General features: G+C 37.8%; 1 protein-coding gene across 2 annotated transcripts in view; it reads right to left on the bottom strand.

The window, feature by feature from the left end:
- MSR1 (macrophage scavenger receptor 1) overlaps positions 1–23,270 on the bottom strand; it is an 80,378-nt gene that overhangs the window by 43,275 nt on the left and 13,833 nt on the right. For both annotated transcript variants that reach the window (NM_001113240.1, NM_174113.2), the window contains exons 4-8: positions 20,799–21,208; positions 14,313–14,499; positions 10,727–10,807; positions 7,506–7,595; positions 692–745 (exon numbers count right to left, since the gene is read on the bottom strand). In NM_001113240.1, the coding sequence (NP_001106711.1) occupies positions 692–745; positions 7,506–7,595; positions 10,727–10,807; positions 14,313–14,499; positions 20,799–21,208 (822 nt within the window). The remainder of the gene's footprint in view (positions 1–691; positions 746–7,505; positions 7,596–10,726; positions 10,808–14,312; positions 14,500–20,798; positions 21,209–23,270) is intronic.

The following is a 23,270-nucleotide window of genomic DNA, read 5'->3' as shown; positions in this document are numbered from 1 at the left end:
AGAAGTCAAATGTGAATTCCCTTTCAAAATTTTTTCATTATATCTGGTAGGTTCAGACTAGACATACAAGTGTTGACTTATAAAGATAAGTCATCTAATATTTAGTTTTCAAGGTCCAATTTACAAATTCTCTACACTAGAATATAAAATCACCATTCCATTCACAGGGAGTCCTGTTGTGAAATCTATGCTATTGCAGTTTTGAAGGTCTGGGATATTGAATATTACCTGTCAAGTTTTTAACAAAACAAAACACAAAAAATCCCAGCTGTCACAGAATTAGTCTGTCAGGGTTCTTAGATTGTGCAAATTCCTATATGTAACATTTCAGTTATTTTGGTTAGTAGGTAAGGAGGCTATAATTGTTTCTATTCATAAGCTTGATTTTCCTTCAGCAGATTGAAATTGGCTTGAAAATTGAGCAATTTTCTGTGTGAAATTTTTAGAACATTACGCTCATCACAAAAACTAAATACAAATGGGTAATGAGATTTAGAGTTGTGTAATTTAATCTATTTGCTTTATTCCAATTAGCACAGTTTACTTGTAGAAAACTGTGGCTGACTTTCAAAGCATCTATGGATCAACAATGAAGTTCTCAACCTCTACCTCAAGCGTAGCCCACCACTGTCACAAGCTTGTTTATTACAGAGCCACAGAGGAAAAAAAAAACAAGAAATTATAAACTTACTTTGCATGCTTCCACTCCCTTTTTCTCCCTTCTGGCCTTTTTGTCCATTAAGTCCTTAAAAAAAAAAAGGGAAAAAAATTAATTTAGGCAATTCACAATGCTTGCCCTAAAAGGAGACAGAGCATGGTGAGGTCATCCAGAACATCAATGTATAACAACCTACAGATGCTCAGACATAATAATGCTGATGATGATGATGGTGACGACGATAGCTATCATTTTAGAAGGCTATTATGAACTTGGCATTTTATGGGTAGGTCCTTTACATACATTATCTCAGATTCCTTACCAGGGCATTAAGTGTTCCATTTTCCTAAAGTAAGCAAAACTGAGGAGTAAGCAGTTTGTTTGGGGCGTGTGCATGCTCCTTTTTGTCCTTTTTCTCTGTCTTCCTCCCTTCCCCAGAAAGTCTAGTGTCCACCATCTCATCCCAAACCTTGATTTTCCATTCCTTTACAATTTTTCTATCTTACTTTCTATTTCTTTTTTTGTGTGGAGCCTCTCAAAGACTGAGCTGTGAAAAGAACTGGGAGTACTGAGATCCTGACTACCTCTGTACTGGGGAAAGCTGGGAAGGTTTGAGGGGGTGTCTAAACCTCTAGGCTTCAAGAAATTTTGAGAAATTTTGGCTTTGTGAAATTTCATTCACATAGTTAGAGGTGTGGTACAAAAGGTATTCTAATAAGGTTTAGGGCTTCAGATACTTATGGAAACATTGCTAAGACCCTGCTCTTTGCTAATGGGTTGCTATTTAACCCATGGTTCCATTCAGAAAGGTAGATCCAGAGGATCAGTCCTTAGCACCAACAAGAGACTTCACGAGGGACAATCCCGTCCCATGAGAGGAGTGCTGCTCTCGCTTATTGATTCTCCTTCCAAGGGTCCTCAGTTGGCTGTCTTGCAAATAATAACCTTCCTGGTATAAAATGCATGACTGAGCACAGTGCCATCCAGCTCTAAGTCAAAATCTTTATTAACATTCTTGATTTCCTCCAATAACACCAAGGACTGCTCTCTTTTCATCCAAGAACTCAGAAAGCAGAGTTCAAAAACTCATGAGCTTTGGAATAATAACAATCATTTTAAAATCTCTTGTGTTGAATTATTTTGCTTGGCCACTTATTAGGTATGTGGCTCAGAACAGGTCTTTAAACCTTTCTGAGCTAAAGTTTATTCTTCTTTCAAATGAAAAAAAACCAATACTTTCTATTGTAGAGTTGCCTGGGAAATTAGCAACAATGTTTATAAAAGGCCTTGCCCATAAGAGATGCATGTGAGAGATGGTAGCTCTCATTATTTGTTGTACAACATCACTTAGCTAGAATGGTCTCCATGATTTTATTCTCAGTGAATCAGAGAGGATATTTTCATTTCAGTTCACCTTTTTATGGTACAATTATTTTAAACTTTATTTTTCAGTTTTACTTTTTATTTTGGATTTTATTTTTTTAACTGTTTTTTCCTCTAGTTTACTTTGCTTCATCTATGCTTTGTTTTTGAACACTTGTCCTTATTTGACTTTTCGAGAAGATTTTTTTTTGATCCCCAACTTACTACATTTAAAAAAATACAAAATAATGTGTGATTTTATTAAAAATTAAAATTTCATTAAAATTCTATTGTGAAGATTTCATGAAATACCAACCATTCTTTATCAGAGTATGATAAAGAGAAAGTCTCTAATTGTTTTACACCTATGAATACAATGTACATCATTAAATTCACTTTTTACTAATGATTCAGTCATTTCAGGTAATATTAAATTGACAAGAATCATTAATCTTGCACAAAGTACCCAAGACCATTTCTACTTTTTTGGGGGGGTGGATGGTAGGCTTTTATGAGATATAATAACAAAGTTTTAGACTTCCTCAAGAGAAAAAATCTAAGATATTAAACAAAAATTGGGGATAGGGGTTTAAAATGGTGTAACTGGTCAGTTCTAATTCTTTTCAGAGAAGATAATAAACAATCTTATCATTCTAGCACTATTTTCACAATTAGAAAATAGTTGTAAGATGATTCTTGGAAGTCTTTTCATACTGCAATTTGTCTTCAGTATTTGAACAACAGAACGGTTTAAACCAAAGATCTGAGCAAATGACCCACTTTTCTTCTTATAAATAAAAACGAAAGTTTTATGTCATTTTAGCATGTTTCAGAGATTTCCTCACAGACGGCATTTGGAAATCTTTTTCACACCTGAACACATGAAAAACATCCTTTCTAGAGAACAGGGTCTCCTCTCTCCTTTATGAAGCAATGCCTTAGGGTAAAAGTGAGCCCAACAACTTTGTCAAAATCTGGAGTTAACCACCTCTTGTCAGATATGTCACTCTTTCATCAAAAATAAAGAACTAACATTTCTGACAATCACTGAAAAATAAGAAGTAGATGGTATGTAACGTACCGCCACTCTAAATTCTAAGATGAGAGGAGCTATTCTCACCGATATCATTATGACGCCGGGCACTTTCAGAGCCCCTGCCGCGAGCCAGGCTCTGGGTTCCCGTTTTCACACGCAGGCACACTCAGCTCAGCCAGTCTCTCCATGTCGATTCAGACATGACAGCCTCCCTCCTCGGCCCCCTCCTGCTTCTTCCCGTCTCCTAGATCCTTCCCCTTCCCTCCTCTTCCTAACGTGTCACAGTCTGTTTCACCTTTCTTTCCTCTGTGTCTTCAGCAACTCCTGTATTTCATCTGGCCATCAGCCTTTAAATAGTATTCAAATTACCCTCCAAAGAAAACACAAAATCAAAAGAAAGAACTGAGCTCCTCCTCTCCCTAGGAAGAGCCTGACCTCTCTACCCCCATCTACAGTCCCTGCCACCAGCTACCTCTGGGTCTTCCCTAATCTGGCTTCCACCCAACCCCACAAAAACTGCTCTCAATAAAGGCAACTTCCTCATAGCAAAAAATGCCAAGAGCTTTCTGTGGGCTGCCTCTTACTTGACCGACTTGTGCAACTGTCTGCCTTTTCCACTTCACCTTGTCTGGGCTCTCCTCCTCACTTGGGCTCCTTTGCTGTTTCTGCTCTGTCTGTACTTCCGGAACCACTTCAGCCTTTATCCTAGGCCCCTTCTCTTCTCACTGCCTACCCAAGAACTACTATTAAAATAAATGATTATTAAAATTCATTGACCTCAGTGAACATTTAAATGAGACTGACTACAACTTTGTCTTTTTACATCTGGCTTCACCTCTGAGTTTCAAATCCATATATTCGACTATCTATAAATATCTCCATGAATAGCACAGAGAAAGTGTTTCATAATCGTTTGTCAAATAAATAAATGAATTTGTTATGGTCTATAGCTTTAGATACTCCTAAGAAAGACCATAACTCATTCTTAGAATCAGACTTTGAATGGATTCCAAGAGAAGTAAATTATTTACATTGCTGGAAAATCTAGTTCATTTAAACAAGTTCTATTCAGAGTCCTTTAGGGATTTTAAATATATGTAAGGTTACACATTAATTAAATCTTCCAAGCTCTCTTCAATAAACCTATTGGGATAATAAATGCTCTATAAATCTGAGATGGATCAAGACGAAAGTCTTCCCTTTTTCTGCTTATATGTTTATATTTTATCAGTTAAGACTGTGTCTTCTTTACTTCTCATTCCCTTGTACCAAGCATTGTCCCTTGTGTGTGTGTGTGTGTGTGTGTGTGTGTGTGTGTGTGTGTATTTATATATATGGGGTGGGGGGTGCTTAATACACATGGAAGAAAGAGGGCAGGGTGGGGAAGAAAAGGAGAGCAGGAGAGAAAATAGGAGAAAATAAATAGGATTGCTTTTTAAAAAACTTTTTTGCTTTGAAATCTGTTAATGCTTTGACATCACTCAGACAGTCCAGGCTGTCATTATTTAGAAGATGACAATTCATAGATTTTATTTCTAATTTTATTACTCTTTGGACTTTTGTATGGAAGGACTCATTTACTGTTTTAATCTGAAGTATAACTAAACTAGTACCAGGCACTGCTGCTCACGTTTCTAGCAAATTTGAATCTTTTAATAAGGAAAGGATATCCTGAGAATATCTTCAGTCAAGGGATTTATTACCTCTGTACAGAGTTACTGTTTCTCCACATTTCTTTACTGGAAATGTGGTTCTCAAACTCTGATCCCTGAATCAGCATCATCACTATTACCTGGAACTTGCAAAGAGTAAACATTCTTGGGGGAACCCAATTCTTAATCTACTGTATTATAAACTCTGGAGTTGGTGCCCAGGAGCCCAGGAAGTTGTTTTAACAGGGCCCTACAGGTGATTCCAATGCCTGCTGAAGCCTGAAAACCACAGACAAAAATGGTATACTATGCATCTTTAGGCCAGCTCCCATAGGACTTTCTTTAACACCTTGTCCTGCTGTATGGAATTAATCACTCCACTGCCTACTTCCACCGGAGAAGGCAATGGCACCCCACTCCAGTACTCTTGCCTGGAAAATCCCATGGATGGAGGAGCCTGGTGGGCTGCAGTCCATGGGGTTGTGAAGAGTCAGACACGACTGAGAGATTTCACTTTCACTTTTCACTTTCATGCATTGGAGGAGGAAATGGCAACCCACTCCAGTGTTCTTGCCTGGAGAATCCCAGGGACGGGAGAGCCTGGTGGGCTGCTGTCTATGGGGTTGCTCAGAGCCGGACATGACTGAAGCGATTTAGCAGCAGCAGCAGCAGCCTACTTCCACAGCATCCAGCTCCCATTACTTCTATTCTACTGTACAAATGTTTATTACTTACCACTTGGCAATATAGCTAATTGCTTCTGCATTTTTCTGCCCCTGCTACCTTCTAAAATTTCTGTGCAAAGTTCACAATTCAGGCTTAGGCTACTGGCATAAGGAGTAGACATAGTATCATCGTGTATGCAAATTATAACGGGCCCAAGCATGTCGATTATTAAGTACTAATAAAACAACATCTGCTGGATCATCAAAAAAGCAAGAGAGTTCCAGAAAAACATCATTTCTGCTTTATTGACTATGCCAAAGCCTTTGACTGTGTGGATCACAATCAACTGTGGAAAATTCTGAGAGAGATGGGAATACCAGACCACCTGACCTGCCTCCTGAGAAACCTGTATGCAGGTCAGGAAGCAACAGTTAGAACTGGACATGGAACAACAGACTGGTTCCACATAGGAAAGGGAGTACGTCAAGGCTGTATATTGTCACCCTGCTTATTTAACTTATGTGCAAAGTACATCATCTGAAATGCGAGGCTGGAAGAAGCACAAGCTGGAATCAAGACTGCCAGAAGAAATATCAATAACCTCAGATATGCAGATGACACCACCCTTATGGCAGAAAGTGAAGAACTAAAGAGCCTCTTGATGAAAGTGAAAGAGGAAAGAGAAAAGGTTGGGTTAAAGCTCAACATTCAGAAAACTAAGATCATGGCATCCAGTCCCATCACTTCATGGCAAATAGGTGGGGAAACAGTGGAAACAGTGTCAGACTTTATTTTTCTGGGCTCCAACATCACTGCAGATGTTGATTGCAGCCATGAAATTAAAAGATGCTTACTCCTTTGGAAGGAAACTTATGACCAACTTAGATAGCATATTCAAAAGCAGAGACATTACTTTGTCAACAAAGGTCTGTCTAGTCAAGGCTATGGTTTTTCCAGTGGTCATGTATGGATGTGAGAGTTGACTATCGGAGAAGGCAATGGCACCCCACTCCAGTACTCTTGCCTGGAAAATCCCATGGACAGAGGAGCCTGGTAGGCTCCAGTCCATGGGGTCACTAAGAGTCAGACACCACTGAGCGACTTCACTTTCACTTTTCATTTTCGTGCATTGGAGAAGGAAATGGCAACCCACTCCAGTATTCTTGCCTGGAGAATCCCAGGGACAGAGGAGCCTGGTGGGCTGCTATCTATGGGGTTGCACAGAGTCGGACATGACTGAAGTGACTTAGCAGCAGCAGCAGCAGAGAGTTGACTATAAAGAAAGCTGAACACAGAAGAATTGATGCTTTTGAACTATGGTGTTGGAGAAGACTCTTGAGAGTCCCTTGGACTGCAAGGAGATTCAACCAGTCCACCCTAAAGGAGATCAGTCCTGGGTGTTCATTGGAGGGACTGATGTTGAAGCTGAAACTCCAATAATTTGGCCACCTGATGCGAAGAGCTGACTCATTTGAAAAGACCCTGATGCTGAGAAAGATTGAAGGCAGGAGGAAAAGGGGACGACAGAGGATGAGATGGTTGGATGGCATCACTGACTCGATGGACATGGGTTTGAGTAAACTCCGGGAGCTGGTGATGGACAGGGAGGTCTGGCATGCTGCTGTTCATGGGGTCGCAAGAGTTGGACACGACTGAGCCACTGAACTGAACTGATACAGTAGAAGGCAAATTATCTTACAAAGGATAGGATTTCAGGTCTACCTGTGTTTTGTTAATTATAACTTAAGAGGATTTGAAGGGTTTTGGTTAAAGGGGGGTTAATATTGTTTATTATTATTGGTTATTTGGTTAGTATTTTGCTTTTTCGTTTTCTTTGCCAGTCTCGCACTCTCTTTATTCTATGATAGATGGCGATTTACAGTGGTGTGAAGCTGATAGATCCTCTGTTGTGGTTTTATATTAAATTGTTTTCCTTTAGTAAACAGAAACCTTGCTCACATGGACAGAAATCAGTTTCAATATGTTTCAGATCACAAAATAAACTGCATGTAACTGCTACTGTTCATACCATGATGACCATTGTTTTTGTTATCTAAGAAGTTGAAAGGAATATCAATGATCTGGTGTTTATTTTCATGTTCTATAGAGAGAATATGCATTATCAGAATACCTGGCTTCCCGGTCTTCCCCATTGGTCCTGGGAATCCTCGAACTCCAGGTAAACCAGAGATCCCCCGATCACCTTTAAGACCTGGAGTACCTACATGGTAAATGAAGGGGGAAAAAAAAACCAGTAGTAATAATTCATTTTTCATAACAATTTGAGAAAATAATGAAGCAACCTAATTTCACTAATGGATATGAAAGAGGTGAGTCTCCAAGGTGGAGGAATAATGTCTTTCCTAAAATTTCATGTGTAGAAATTGATAGATAACATCAACAGTAAGTGGAAAAACATTAGTGCATACACAGCAGATATTCAACAGGTAACATCTTGTTAATAGAAATAAAAACACATGAGGAAACAAATCTTAAAGTTTTAATTAGAAGGTTTATGTAGTCTAATCAGGTATCTTCAAATGGCAGGATTTTGCTGTGGCTGAAGTGATAACTTGGAAATGTAAGCTAAAAATTGGATTTTTAAGATTTGTCCCAGAGAAATCCCAACTCAAGCAATGGGAAATATCAAAGAATATTTATTAAAGAAAACTAGGTACAAGTAAAGGAATGTATTACTCTATCTTGCATGCTCTTATTTATACCTACTCCGTTGTAATCCCAAACAATAATGTAACTGTGTCTGTGCGTGTGTCTCCTAGGCACAGGGAAAGTATTCAGTAAAAACTTTGTAAAATAAATTTTAAAGTAAAAGGTCATAGGTCATTCTCCTTGACATGCTGCCAAGGAAACAGCACACTGAAATGATTTTGTATTATATTATTTGAGATAAAGCACAGTTTAACATAATATCCACCCCAGTACATAAGTAACAATTATAATATATTTGCTGTATTGATTATTTAAAAGTACTAACATAAATAATGGACTCCAATATCCTTGCCTGGGAAATGCCACAGATAGAGGCACTTGGCGGGCTGCAGTCCATAGAGTTGCAAAGAGTTGGACACAACTTGGAAACTGAACATCAGGATAAACACTTATTTTTCTCAGACTTTCATATCGTGGTTGAGTGTCAAGCTGAGTTTAGTGGGCTTAACTGCATGTGTATGTGGGGTTTTAATAAACCTGCTTAAATCAGAAAGTAGAATTATCAAGACAGTCCATTATATACTTTTAAGCTCCTGATTCCAGCCAGTTCTACACATGAGGCAAATGGGCAATGTGGGAAAGAGCAAAACAGAATGCAGCAGTTAAGTAGGAGAGATGCCTTATAATTGAATATTTTTGCTGCAGTGCACCAAATCAAATGGCAACCTAATAATCTAAGAGTCAGTTTATTACTCCCACAGGGAAATCTGCTTCTCTTTAGTGGGGCCAGATAATGCTTGTTTGTATACAGGAGCAGCACCAATAGCCACAGACTAAAGCCTCCCGTAAAGAATCAAAGCAGCTTTGCAACAGTATCTGTTTATGGTATTAACAAAAACGGAAACTTTTAAATCCCCCTTTCTATTTCATATATCCATAGTTCCGAAACAGCTACAAAAGATGTTCCCAAGATGAAGCTTTGGACAGCAAGTTTTAGCCCAGACTGAACTTTTATGGTTGAGTTATAAAGCTTTGACAATTGCAATTTGTAACGGAGGAGCTGACAGACCTTTGACAATAGCCACTCTGGCAGATAATATAACACTGGTTACTTCCCCTGCTCATGACATTAACACACCATTGCTAAGCTCTGCCAGGTGCTAGTCAAGTGGAAAGACTTTTTTGAATAAAGGATCTTACCTGGTATTACTTTCAAAGGCACAGCAACAATTCACTATCTCTATATATTTTTTTTCTTTAAAGGAATTTAAATTTAAAAAAAAAAATGTACATGTTATATACCGGCTTTAAATGGCAACCCACTCCAGTATTCATGCCTGGAAAATCCCATGGACCAAGGAGTCTGGTGGGCTACAATCCATGGTGTCACAAAGAGTTGGACACAACTGAGCGACTTCTGTGTGTGTGTGTTTAAGCTCTATGACATAAAGGGCAGGCTTGTGTCAAATTCGTGCTTTTCATTTTTAAAAACTGTTTTTCTGATGTAAGCTGGGCTGGTCGATACATTGATCAGAAAGAAGGACATTTTATATAATCAAAAGACAGAAAAATAAGATGAAATCCTTACTATTTAGGTATTTTGGGAGAGGGCAGAACAAACCATTTTAGTTGTAATTAGACTGTGCAATGTACTCCCCACCTTCAGCAATCATATAGGTATTTGATTTTGAACCATGAATAACATGGTGATCATGTTCTTGTTATTATCTTCTTTATTTTTTGAGAGCAGAAAAAGTTCATGATCTTTCTCTTTTTCTGTCTTCTATTATCTTCTTTCAAAATATTGCTTTCAAGATTACAAAATAGACTGAAGAAAGTAATTTGAAACATTTTGCTCTGAGTAAGATACAGAGACTAACTGACAGCAAAGGTAAAATTCATCTGTATTCTAGTCAATATTTATATTGAAACTGCAGAGGTTTAGAAGAAGGCAATGGCACCTCACTCCAGTACTCTTGCCAAAATCCCATGGACGGAGGAGCCTGGTGGGCTGCAGTCCATGGGGTCGCTAAGAGTCGGACAAGACTGAATTACTTCACTTTCACTTTTCATTTTCATGCATTGGAGAAGGAAATGGCACCCCACTCCAGTGTTCTTGCCTGGAGAATCCCAAGGACGGGGGAGCCTGATGGGCTGCCGTCTATGGGGTCACACAGAGTCGGACATGACTGACACGACTTAGCAGCAGCAGCAGCAGCAGAGGTTTAAGCAGGTATGTTCAGTTAAGGACTATATAAGGAATATGATCCAATTCGCCTTTGACTCATTTTATTTATTTATTTTTTGTATCTTTAAAACCAGATAATGTGTAAATATAATCAATGTGAAGGTAGTTTTCATATTTTCCTTCACCTGTGACTTCAAACTAGTTCTGCCAAATACTGTTTGCGGTCAGTGATACAGACAGCCTTCCCTAGAATTAACGAACAACCTCATGTTGTTAACATTCTTCAAAAATAAAGAATCAGTGCTTACCATTCTGAACATAGAGGTGATGAGGCTACCTGAACACTTAATATGCCCTCAATACACACATACACACACACGCACGAACACACACCCCACAGAGAACCAATCAAATATGTCAACCCTCCTTCCTCATACATGGCTGTACACTACTCAGCTCTGTGGTACATAGTGGAGTAGTTACTATTACCATACCTATTAGACCTGGAAAGCCTGGTATACCATTTTGTCCAGGAGGGCCTCTATCTCCTTTTTCACCTGGAGGTCCAGGAGGACCTTTAAAAAAAATAAATGACAATTACTAATCATAGTTTTAAAGCAAGGGTAAAATAAATTTCTCACCTGTCAAGACAGTTACATAGGTAAATCCAAAGCCTTTTGTTTGTTGCACAGTTATACAGAACGAACGAGACTGACCTTCCTGGATGGAAGCGGTGTAGCCAGCTACTGAGTACTACAAAGAGATAGCCCTAAACTAGACAGCCTGATTACAGATTAAGTACTTATGTGTGCTGAGCACTGTTCTGCATTCTCAGATCCTGGCGGCAGAGAGAGACACTGAGTCAATGACAGGACAAGTCCACATTAGTACTGTGTACCTACTGGGAATGAAACCCAGCGCCCCTAAAACTGAGTTTCCTTGCCGAGTTTATGATTAACCTCTCTATCCAATATTTTACTCCCCTTGTCTTACCCATGCCCCCCTCAGGATTGAGCAGCATCAAAGAAAAGGGGGATCAAGAAGGATCTTCGGGACCTACCCAGCCCAAGGCTCTCCAGGTTCCCTTGTTTCTTGTTTGTAGAGAAAAGTCTTTAGTTTCCTAGGCCTTCCTGGAGCTCCAATGAGCAGGCACAAGCGGTTAACAATGAGACAAGTGAGGGGGTGCAGACAGAAAGCAGTAGTCCGGCAAGGTAGCTTCAAGTTCAGAGTCCTAGTTCTTCCCCAACAATATATGTAACAATCTGACACATGTCTGAGTTGATCTGCAGACACCAAGCTGCTCATGGAGGTGAAGGATGGTAACTATGTTCAGACCACTAGCACAGGAGACTCCCAATTCACAGGAACCAGAAGGTTGATGATTAAGTTTCCGGGAACATCTCCCTGTTACCTCACCACCAGGCAGATTTCACTATATTAAGTTAGATGTTCTGTGGAAAATGTCCAAGTAGAGTCATATGTGGTACCGTCAAAGGAAACAGAAGTCCATACAAAGTAGATGACCAAAACCATATTGTTGAAAATGAGAGCCTTGGGTATTTGTTAGAGAGATGCGCGTCAGCACGAGGAGCAGTGGTCAAAAAGACTTGACTGAGGAGGTAGGATTGGAGTGGACTTTGAAGACTGGGTAGAATGAGAAGAAAGACTTCTGGATAAGTGGGAGATATTGGGGAAAGACAGTAAAGTGAAACCGAGTAAAGGAATAACTTTTCGAGTATAATATTAAGTAGAATCCCAAGTTGGATATAGATGTTATAAAATAAGATGGAGGTTGCAGGGGAAATTTTGACTACTTGGCATGGCAATTATTAATACCACAGTGTCCCCCAGTACTGAGTCTGATCAACACTGATTAAGTCACTTAAATTTTCTGTGTCCAAGAAACAGATGGCACTATGTCCCTCTTCTTCACAGAGTGCCACAAGACAAGTATTAATCTCTAAAACATAGCAATGTTTCAAAATAAGCATTTTCAACTTCCATGGTTCAGCCGCATACCCCAAGGACAATACACAGTCATAGTTGGCATCACTGGTTAAACAGCGCTCGTTTACAAATTGTAATCAGGTGGGAAGATGTAAGACCTGAAAAATTCTAAGAAGGGACTACATAAATAGAGATAATGTGATGAGTAAGTATATTCTGTCCATTTTCTTTGCTTCTTTTGAAATACTTGCCCCTGCTTTTCTCCATTTTCCTGAACTGTTTCTGATTTTGCAGGGTCCAAATTGGGTTTTAGGACCTTCCTTCCCTGATAACTTAATTTTCCAAATATCCACGGCACATTTGCCATTTCAATGGCACATTTTCCATTTCCCTTCATATACACCACTGGGCTATAATGTTTTATTGCATTTTCATTACAATAATAACCCTACATATTATAGGAAGGGTGAAAGCCTAGACAAAATGAGGAAAATCTAATTCATAATTCTATCATCTTAAGAGAATAACCTCTAACATTTATCTTTTCTATTTATGTTGTATATTTTTTTGCCTCTTTGCTTTTTTAAAAATATAATCATCATGTAAATTACATACCACTGGGCATTAAGTAGCTGTAGTAACAACCAGCAAGTTCTCCTAAGCTATAGCTTAATGTTGGAAACATATACTTAGGTGTCCACAAGTGATGTCATGGTTCTATATCAGTGGGAATCCATGCATCTCCTATTCCTGCAGCAAGTACTTCTTCCCAACAAAGGGGTTTTAACCCCACAACTGTGAACATGACTATAGGTCATTCATCTCTGCACAGTGACAACAGAGCAGGAAAGTAGGCCAGAAAGACTCAATTTGCAGCTTGAATTTTGCTGAGCAAATTGAAGGGAAGCAAATCTACAGTACTCCAGGGTGAATTTTGACAAAAGAGTGCATACGCAAAGACTTTGATTCAGTGATTAGGACCCTAAACCAAGATAGACATTTCAGGAAAAACTATACAGCATGAGACAAAAAACAAGGTACACAAACTAGCTGTGGACTCTCAGCCTCTGAGATTAAGAGTTTTCATCATTTCTTTAATAAATCAATATTCAAAAAACTAAGATCATGGAACCCAGTCCCATCACTTCATGGCAAACAGATGGGAAACAATGGAAACAGTGACAGACTTAATTTTCTTGGGCTCCAAAAATCACTGCAGATAGTGACTGCAGCCATGAAATTAAAAGACGCTTGCCCCTTGGAAGAAAAGCTATGACCAACCTAGACAGCATTTTAAAAAGCAGAGACATTAGTATGCCAACAAAGGCCCATCTAGTCAAAGCTATGGTTTTTCCAATAGTCATGTATGGATGTGAGAGTTGGACTATAAAGAAGGCTGAGAACCAAAGAATTGATGCTTTTGAACTGTGGTGTTGGAGAAGACTCTTTAGGGGCTCTTGGACTGCAAGGAGATCCAACCAATCCCTCCTAAAGGAAATCAGTCCTGAATATTCCTTGGAAGGACTGAGGCTGAAGCTGAAACTCCCAACACTTTGGCCACCTGATGAGAAGAACTCACTCATTGGAAAAAACCCTGATGCTGGGAAAGATTGAAGGAAGGAGAAGGGGATGACAGAGGATGAGATGATTGGATGACATCACCGACTTGATGGACATGAGTTTGAGTAAGCTCAGGGAGTTGGTGATAGACAGGGAAGCCTGGTGTGCTGCAGTCCATGGGGTCGCAAAGAGTCAGACACAACTGAGAGACTGAACTGAACTGAACTGATAGCCGATTAACAATGTTGTGATAGATTCAGTGAGGGTACTCAGCCACACATATACATGTATACATTCTCTCCCAAACTCCCCTCCATCCAAGCTGCCACATAACACTAAGCAGAGTTCCCTGTGCTATAAAGTAGGTCCCTATTGGTTACCAATTTTAAATATAGCAGAGGACAGTTATCTTAACACATCTTGAAAAGATCTCAAGACTCCTTCCTCTGGATATTTGTAATAAATATATGCTCCAAAACTGTTTGAAAACTATAGAATTTCCAATACCAAATTTCTACATGTATCAGTACATCTTAGTATATCATTTTCTGGAGGAATGAGAAGATACATTACCTTGGAGTAAAGTGATATTTTTCAATGTCTGAGAATGTTCCCAATCCTTCAGCCTCAGATCATTAGTGATATTATTCAACAGTTTCATTTCCCCTTTTATTTCCTGTTCCAAATATACTTGTTTTTCATCTAGAGACTTAATTTCTGCTGATGCATTGTATATACGCTCCTCTAATTTACGCATCTCCTGTGAAACACAAGCCAACATCCACAATTTCTGTTACATACACAATTATCAAATATATAAGTTTAAGAAGCCCTACGAGTCAGATTTTTTTTAAATGGATAATATTACAATAATATTATGGAATAAGAATATGAAAATTAGAGAATAACTTTAAAACAGTAATTCTTTGGTTTTGAAGCATTTCCTCTTTTAACTGAATGGCTTATTTCTACACTCTGCCAGAAAAAAAAAAAAGGTTAAATATATATATATCTTAGACATGGTTCTATTCCTAAATATCTACATGTCAAAATGCTAAAACTAAAATCAAATTTGAAACTTGGCATATGGTTTTAAATTCATCTAAAGTTAAGCTCTTTATACTGTACTTGAGTAATTCCAATTCTATCAACTCAATAGATTTGTATATTAAATTGTTTTAGTACAATAGCAAAGCTTAATGTCACAACTCTCAGTGGTAATGACCATTAAGGATAGCTTTTCAGATTCGATAAAATCTCAACTAGCATATTAACAATATCTTATGTTCAGGTTTTTTGCCTCTGTATTTGAGATTTCATTATTTTATGTTTTCAAATGCACATATAGATTGTGGGCATTTATATACATGCACGCATAACTGAAAACTACCAACAAGAGGGATGGCATCATGTTCTGGATTATGACTTTATTTTTCACTCAATAATATATTAAGAATATTTACCTATTAAAATATTTAGAAACTGCTTTATTTTCTATAATTTAGTAGAATTATATTGTATGTTTCATAATTTGATTCCTATTGATAAAGAGTTTTGAGCTGCACATAAATAATGCTACAATGAACACAATTTTATATGTATCTGCATATTTATAGGAGCACTTTTATAGGACAGTTTCCTGGAAGTGGATGTGATCAAAGGCACTAAATATAAACATTTTTGTTCTCCACTGCCCTACCACCTTATAAATACACAGGACCATTTAAAAAAAAATCTTACTTAATGTATCTGATGCTGCTGCTGCTAAGTCGCTTCAGTTGTGTCTGACTCTGTGCGACCCCATAGACGGCGGCGCACCAGGCTCCCCCATCTCTGGGATTCTCCAGGGAAGAACACTGGAGTGGGTTGCCATTTCCTTCTCCAATGCATGAAAGTGAAAAGTGAAAGTGAAGTCGCTCAGTCGTGTCCGACTCTTCACGACCCCATGGTCTGTAGCCTACCAGGCTCCTCTGTCCATGGGATTTTCCAGGCAAGAGTACTGGAGTGGGGTGCCATTTTGCACTCAAACCCTGGGTATCATCAATGCATTTAATTTTTCAGAGTAAGAGTAGACATAATAAAATCTTGTTCAATTTGCTTTTCAAATTGTGATGAGGTTAAGTATCCAGTTGTAAAGTTTTTGACAATATATATATATTTTTATTACTTTTCCTTTCAAGTCATTTCCTGGGTTTTCCTTTGGGAGCTGGGCTTTCTCTTTCCAGGGTACCTAACCTTGTCATCTATCTTGGTAACATTTTCTATTTCTCTGTTCTACTTACCTTGTGTCCTCTGTGTTCCTGGTATGATTTATACTTTTCTAATGACTTCTTTGTTTAATTGCTGATAAATTCTCATTTCCCAATTGCACAAAGAAATAAATCAGTGGTGTACTGTTCCTTAATCCAGGTATGAAAAGAAAATTTCACCTCACTTGACTGGACTGGACAAGTTGAAGTGAGAGGGTCCAAAGTGTCAACTAAAACCTTTGGAAAGAAATGCAAGTGTACCCAGATTTGCCTGTACAAGAGCACGGCACTCAAACAGAGATACGTCAATTTTTAGCACTCTGACTGTGCCTTCCCCCATCCAAAACCTTGTTTTAGATTAGGATGTCTCTACCCTCTGCTGCCTCCCTCCCCATTTAGTCTTTTCTGTACAATATGGTATATATATATATATATACACGAAATAATGAACATGGATGTTTTATAGAGCATAAGAACATGATAAATATGCTTGACATCATTGATGTGGCTGCAGATTGCCCCAGCTGTCAGGATATCCACAGATATCCTGTGATATCCTGATATCCTGTTATCAGCTCCTGATATCCACAGAGAAAAGGTCAAGGGACTAGTTGGTGATTTTTGCTCCCTAAACCTTAGGAGTCACCCATGTTTTTCATACCTAAAGCTGAGGCTGCCTTTTCCCCCCTTCTTTGAAAACTCTATATAGCGCTCATATTAACCACACTTTACTTAAAACAGGTTTTATTGGGAGGAGAGAAAGTTCATTTGATATATCTTTAAAAGTCCTGTATAGCAAGGCTCTCCAGCTAACAGGATCTAATGCCTGATAATCTGAGGTGGAACTGATGCAATAATAATAGAAATAAAGTACACAATAAAAGTAAAAGTAAAGTGCACAATAAAAGAATCATCCTGAAACCAAATCCCACCACCCCCCATCTGAGGGAAAATCGTTTTTCCATGAAACCGTCCCTGGAGCCAAAAAGGCTAGGGATTGCTGCTCTACAGTAACTGCACACACTGCCCATCTACCACCAGCGGCTCTGCTAGAAACAAGCATTAATTTTGCATTCTTACAGTCCTTTCTATGTAAAACAGAGATGATAAATCCCACCTCTCTCTTTTATTTAGTCAGTATTCTTCTTTCTTTTAAATTAATGCCTGGTCTGTCCTTGGTAAACATATGCTGGTATTACTTATAAGCCTTTTATTCAAACAATTACTGATTGAGGCATTTATTTAATTTACTTATTCCTGCATTGGGCTAAAGATTCAAAGATGAATCCAATTGTTTTAAGCAATGGGAACAAGACTGTAAATACTATTTTCAGTGAGCAAGCATACATGCACACACACATACACGCTAGCACTTACCTAGATTTCAAATCTCTACAAATGACTACTGTCTTACAAAAAAAGAGCTTTAAAAAAATTAACCTTGCAAGTTCCTCCTTTCCCTTGTACCTCCATCTCTACTGCTGGGACCGCTTCCAAAACGAAAGTGCAATCTATTCCAACTCAATGATCGATTATTACCAGATTCCAGTTGTTTCTATTATATATCATTTCCAGGCTCCCTGGTGGCTCAGAGGGTAAAGAATCTGCCTGCAATGTGGGAGGCCTCGGTTCAGTCCCTGGGTTGGGAAGATCCCCTGGAGAAGGGCATGGTGACCTACTCCAGTATTCTTGCCTGGAGAATCCCCATGGAGAGAGGAGCCTGGAGGGCTACAGTCCATGGGGTCACAAAGAGCCAGATACGACTGAGCAACTAAATGCACACACAGGCATCACTTCAAACATGTTCAGCACTTCTACTATCTTCCAAATGGTTTCCAATTTGGTTTTAACTCTTCATTTATGTGGGTTCATGAAAGTGATGAAAATGGAAGTCGCTCAGTCATGTCCGACTCTTTGTGATCCCATGAACTGAATTCTCCAGACCAGAATACTGGAGTGGGTAATCGTTCCCTTCTCCAGGGGATATTCCCAACCCAGGGATCAAACCTAGGTCTCCCACTTTGCAGGTGGATTCTTTACCAGTTGAGCCAGTTCATAGATAATCTATAATCTCTGAGGACTTGGGGACATTACCAATATCAAGTAAATTCTTATTCTTTCATTGTGTCTGTCTTCATTTTCTTCTCACCCTGTCTCACTGCCCCTCTGATCTTCAGTTTAGTTCAGTTGCTCAGTCATATCCAACTACTTGTGACCCAATGAACTGCAGCATGCCAGGCTTCCCTGTCTATCACCAACTCCTGAGTCAGTAACGCCATCCAACCATCTCATCCACTGTTGTCCCCTTCTCCTCCTGCCTTCAATCTTTCCCAGCATCAGGGTCTTTTCCAATGAGTCGGCTCTTCACATCAGGTGGCCAAAGTATTGGAGCTTCAGTTTCAGCATCAGTCCTTCCAATGAATATTCAGGACTGATTTCCTTTAGAATGGACTGGTTGGATCTCCTTGCAGTCCAAGGAACTCTCAAGAGTCTTCTCCAACACCACCAGTTCAAAAGCAACAATTATTCAGTTCTCAGCTTTCTTTATGGTTCAACTCTCACATCCATACATGATTACTGGAAAAATCATAGCTTTGACTAGATGGACCCTTGTTGGCAAAGTAATATCTCTGCTTTTTAATATGCTTTCTAGGTTGGCCATAGCTTTTCTTCCAAGGAGCAAGTATCTTTTAATTTCATGGCTGAAGTCACCACCTACAGTGATTTTGGAACCCAAGAAAATAAAGTCTGTCACTGTTTCCATTGTTTACCCATCTATTTGCCATGAAGTGATGGGACCACATGCCATGATGTTACTTTTCTGAATGTTGAGTTTTAAGCCAACTTTTTCACTCTCCTCTTTCACTTTCATCAAGAGGCTCTTTAGTTCCTCTTAGCTTTCTGCCATAAGGCTGGTGTAATCTGCATATTTTGTGGTTATTGGTATTTCTCCCAGCAATCTTAATTCCAGCTTGTGCTTCATCCAGCCCAGCATGTCTCATGATGTACTCTGCATATAAGTTAAATAAGCAGGGTGACAATATACAGCCTTGACGTACTCCTTTCCCTATTTGGAACCAGTCTGTTGTTCCATGTCCGATTCTAACTGTTGCTTCTTGACCTGCATACAGATTTCTCAGGAGGCAGGTAAGGTGGTCTGGTGTTCCCATCTCTTTAAGAATTTTCCACAGTTTGTTGTGATCCACACAGTCAGATTTTAGAGTAGTGAATCTTGTTTTCACACAAAGTAATATTTCTTCTCCTATCCTCTTTCCCTCATATTTAATCAGTTTCTATTCCCACAGCTGATATTTTATTTTCCTCTGTCTCAAGGTTCTCAGCCCTGTGGACAGTTTCTTCTTTGTGCACTCTTTCTAAGCCCTCCATAGCCTGAGTCATTGATATTCCAATAACATTTGTATATGTTTAGATACTTATTAACCATGGGGGACAGAGTAACAGTCAGTATTTGGAAGATGTGACAAGGATACAACACTGACTATCAAGGCTGACATTGGGATGAGGTTCACCAATGGTTTCTATATTTAAACAGCAATGTCATTGTCTTCTCAGTGATTGCATATTACAATAAATAAATATTAAAATGTGCTTTCTTAACCTGTTTAGTCTATTCTCTAGTCAATAATTTAATTGGTTTTCACGTGATGTTAAAACTTTAGAGGCTTCTCTTTGCTCTCTATAAGGGACATCTATTTACAAAAATCACCACTGCATAACACTGTATCTATATAGAAAACAACCTCATTAATTAAGACATGGTCTATTCAAGTAAAATATACTACGAAGATGGCAGCCTTACTGAGCTAATGGTGGAAAGTTTACACATTTCACATTATGATCTTAGGGCTTAGATACCATGTAATATGAAGATTAATTTTTTTCACACAAGTAATAAAGCTTTATCCATGAGCTTGTTTTTTTCACAAATGGAACAATTATAACTACCTAACAACAAAAAATAATCCAATTCTGAACTAAACAACTTGCTTCTTAATTTCCTTCTCTTCAATACAAAGTAACTCAGAGGGTTGTCCACAGAGTAGTTTAGAGCAAAGTTAAGAAAAATTATGACCCATGGGTCAAGTCTATTTTTGTAAAGAAAGACTTATTGGATCACATTTCCTAAGAGTTACATCTGGGCCTTTGCAAAAAAACTTTGGCTGGCAAGTGGTCTAGAAGATGTCTTGCTCTCTTGTGTTGATCCTGTGATGGTAAAAAGATGTTGATGCATTATTCAAACTCTAATTCTTTACTTAGAGTTATCTCTACACATAAAAATTTAGCAATTCTTCTTGTGAGTGACAAACTATTTTAAAATTTAGATTTTATAATTTACCCATGTAAATAAGGTTTTCATTCTTTTCATGATATTCTGGGTTTCTTTTAAAATTTGCAAAAGCTGTGTCTATCTGTCCAAATATGCTAAGATAATCTATCAACTGTAATTGGTTTAGAGAATCTCAAGAGGCATTCTGAAAGTATTTATAAAATTAAAACATGCTAAGAGAGTCTATATTTGATGAAAAACAAACAAACTCCGCCTTCGGCTGGGAATTTGGAAGAGGCAGTAGGTAAATCCATTTGGAACTTTCTGGTGAGACTGCAAGAGAAATCAGGTAAGTAGAATGACGTTAAAACAGGTTTTGCCATAGCAAAACCAATACAATATTGTAAAGTTAAAACAAACAAACAGGTTTTGCAACTTTTTCTCTGCCCTGGACTATCTGAGGAGAAAGGTTACAGATGGATTCACTCCCAGCATACGACTTTCCAGTACAAAAACTCTTACCTCTTGTTGTTTAAATGCATTCTCTTGGACTCTGCCATTCAGTGTTTCAATACTGAACTGCAAATCAAGTACTGTGGTGTTCAGACCTACTAATGACTTGGAGATATCCCCTATGATATTCTCATGTTCCTGGATGGAGGAAAGTAAGGAATTTAGCTGGAAAAGAACATCATTAAATCTTTGATCAGTTGTTATGCTGAAATTTTGGAAATTCTTAGCATCTAGGAGATTGGCTTCATTATCTGAAAGATACTGGATTCTGCTTTCCATGTTGCTCATGCGTTCCATCACAGCTTCTCGAAATCTCATTTCATCTTCACTGCCATTTCCTTTGCCTTCCGGACTTGGAGATATATCTGCATTAACTGAGCCAACCGTGCAATTCTTCGTTTCCCATTTCAGGAGCTGAGCTGCATATTTAAGTAAAAATAAACAGAGTCATGCCCTGTATCCTTAAATGCATCCACCGTTCCATTCCACATCACTTCATCCCATTCTAGCATTCTGAATGCTATCCTAAATCAGGTGTTTATTTTAAACATACAAGTATGAACCAAGGTAGGCAGAGTGCTGAGAGGGAAACAGTCTCCTTTTCCCATTTTATATTAGAATTTATTCCACAGTTAAGTCATTCTTTCTGACTTGCTGCTTAGATCAATCTTCTAGGTCACTGCATTTAGCTATGAGAGCAAGAGTAAATGCTACACATTATGAAGTACACTGTATCCTTGTCCTCAGGTGTGCTGTTAGGATAAGATGAGATAATGCTTAACACAGCGTCTGAAGTAAACATGTTGAATATGTTAGCTATTATGAAGATTAATGATGATGTGACAAAAACAATATGTAGTAAAAGTAGAAATATTAGTGTTATCCATTGTATGAGTAAATTGTTGGCTCATCTTCCTTATGCTATCACTAAGCTACCAGAGAGTTATCACTTTCAGTTTCTGCAGATCTAATTTATTGTTGGTAGAGAAGGAAATTGGATAAAAAAGTTTTTTAACTTTAAAAAATACTGTTCTTTCAAGACTCCTCTTTACTTATTATAAAATATATACTTGTAGAGGAAAATTTAGAAAATATGAGTAATGAAAATAATTTACCATTAATCTCATGGTGCAGAATTAAGTGCTAACATTTTAGTATATGCATATCAGATTTCTGATTCCACTATCATATTATTATTATACAATCAAGAGCTTATATATAATTTGGAAACTAGCTTTCAATTTGCATCTATCATAAAGACCCTTGCATATTACTTAATATTGTTTTACAAAAGTAATTTGAATAACTACATTATTATTCTATGTGTGGTTCTGCCAGATTTAACAAAACCCCTATATTCAGTTTGCTTATATTTCTACTAATATATTTAACCCTTTGATGAACCATCTTATGAGAAATTATTTCCTGAATATAAAAATTCTATTAAATGGTGTTTGGGGCATAGAGAGCTGCTAATATATATTCCCAAATGGGCATATGTTCTCTAAACAAGCTAATTATCCTTCTGAAAGGATTTAGAGAAGTATGTTTATGGTTTCAAAAATGAAAAGTATAAATATTACTTTTGCAGATAAAATAATACATTAATTGAAACACCATGAAGAAAATGTTAAGCACCATTTTATTTCTAGTTAATGATGGTTAAGATTTTATTGTTTCATCTCTATATATATATATAGATATAATTTATACCTTTTATCTACATATATATCAGTCTCTTATCTATATTAATTTGAATATATAAGACTTTACATATTTGACCATTATTGAGCAGTAAAGAGTAACTTCATATGGTTTAAAAGTATATCTATATAAACAGCAATAACTGACCTGTCAATTTTCTTTAAAGTGATATGACAATAGTTATTAGCTTTACAGGTTTTGAGACTTAACTGAAGTAACACATGAAAAGCCCTGAATTCCACCCTGAGCTCAGGGTACCTGTTATACAAATGAGAGCTTGGTGTTTACATAGGAACAAGCTGCCCGATTCTGGAATCTAGTCCCACTCCTTAGTTACTAACTAGGTTACTCTGAGCAAGTTATATTTCTTCTTAATTAGGCTTCCCCAAAGACCTAAAAGTAATAACCGTCTTACAGTGGTGCTGAGAATGAATGAGATAAAGCATGTAAATCCCATAGCACATAGATGGCACATATGAAAACTACTCAAATTAAACTGCCTTATCTTTGAAAGTTATTATCTTAGTTACAGAGTCTTCGCCACTATCACTTAAAGAAGGTGTTTGATGATGGCTGTCATTGTAGCTCTTATTAAGCATTAAACTACATATTCAATTAAATCACAATTTTAAAAAATATATATTATTTGTTCCTAGTTATATTCTCTTTAAAATTAGCTTATTTGATTTAATAAAATATGTGGCTACATTTTGATACAATACACAACAGAGGCCATATTGAGTATACATTATTTTATTAATACTTTGGACAAAATAG

Source organism: Bos taurus, chromosome 27 (assembly GCF_002263795.3).
Source record: "Bos taurus isolate L1 Dominette 01449 registration number 42190680 breed Hereford chromosome 27, ARS-UCD2.0, whole genome shotgun sequence".
Classification (NCBI taxonomy): Eukaryota; Metazoa; Chordata; class Mammalia; order Artiodactyla; family Bovidae; genus Bos; species Bos taurus.
The sequence above is the reverse complement of the archived record's forward strand: the minus strand, read 5'-3'. Positions and strand labels throughout refer to the sequence as shown.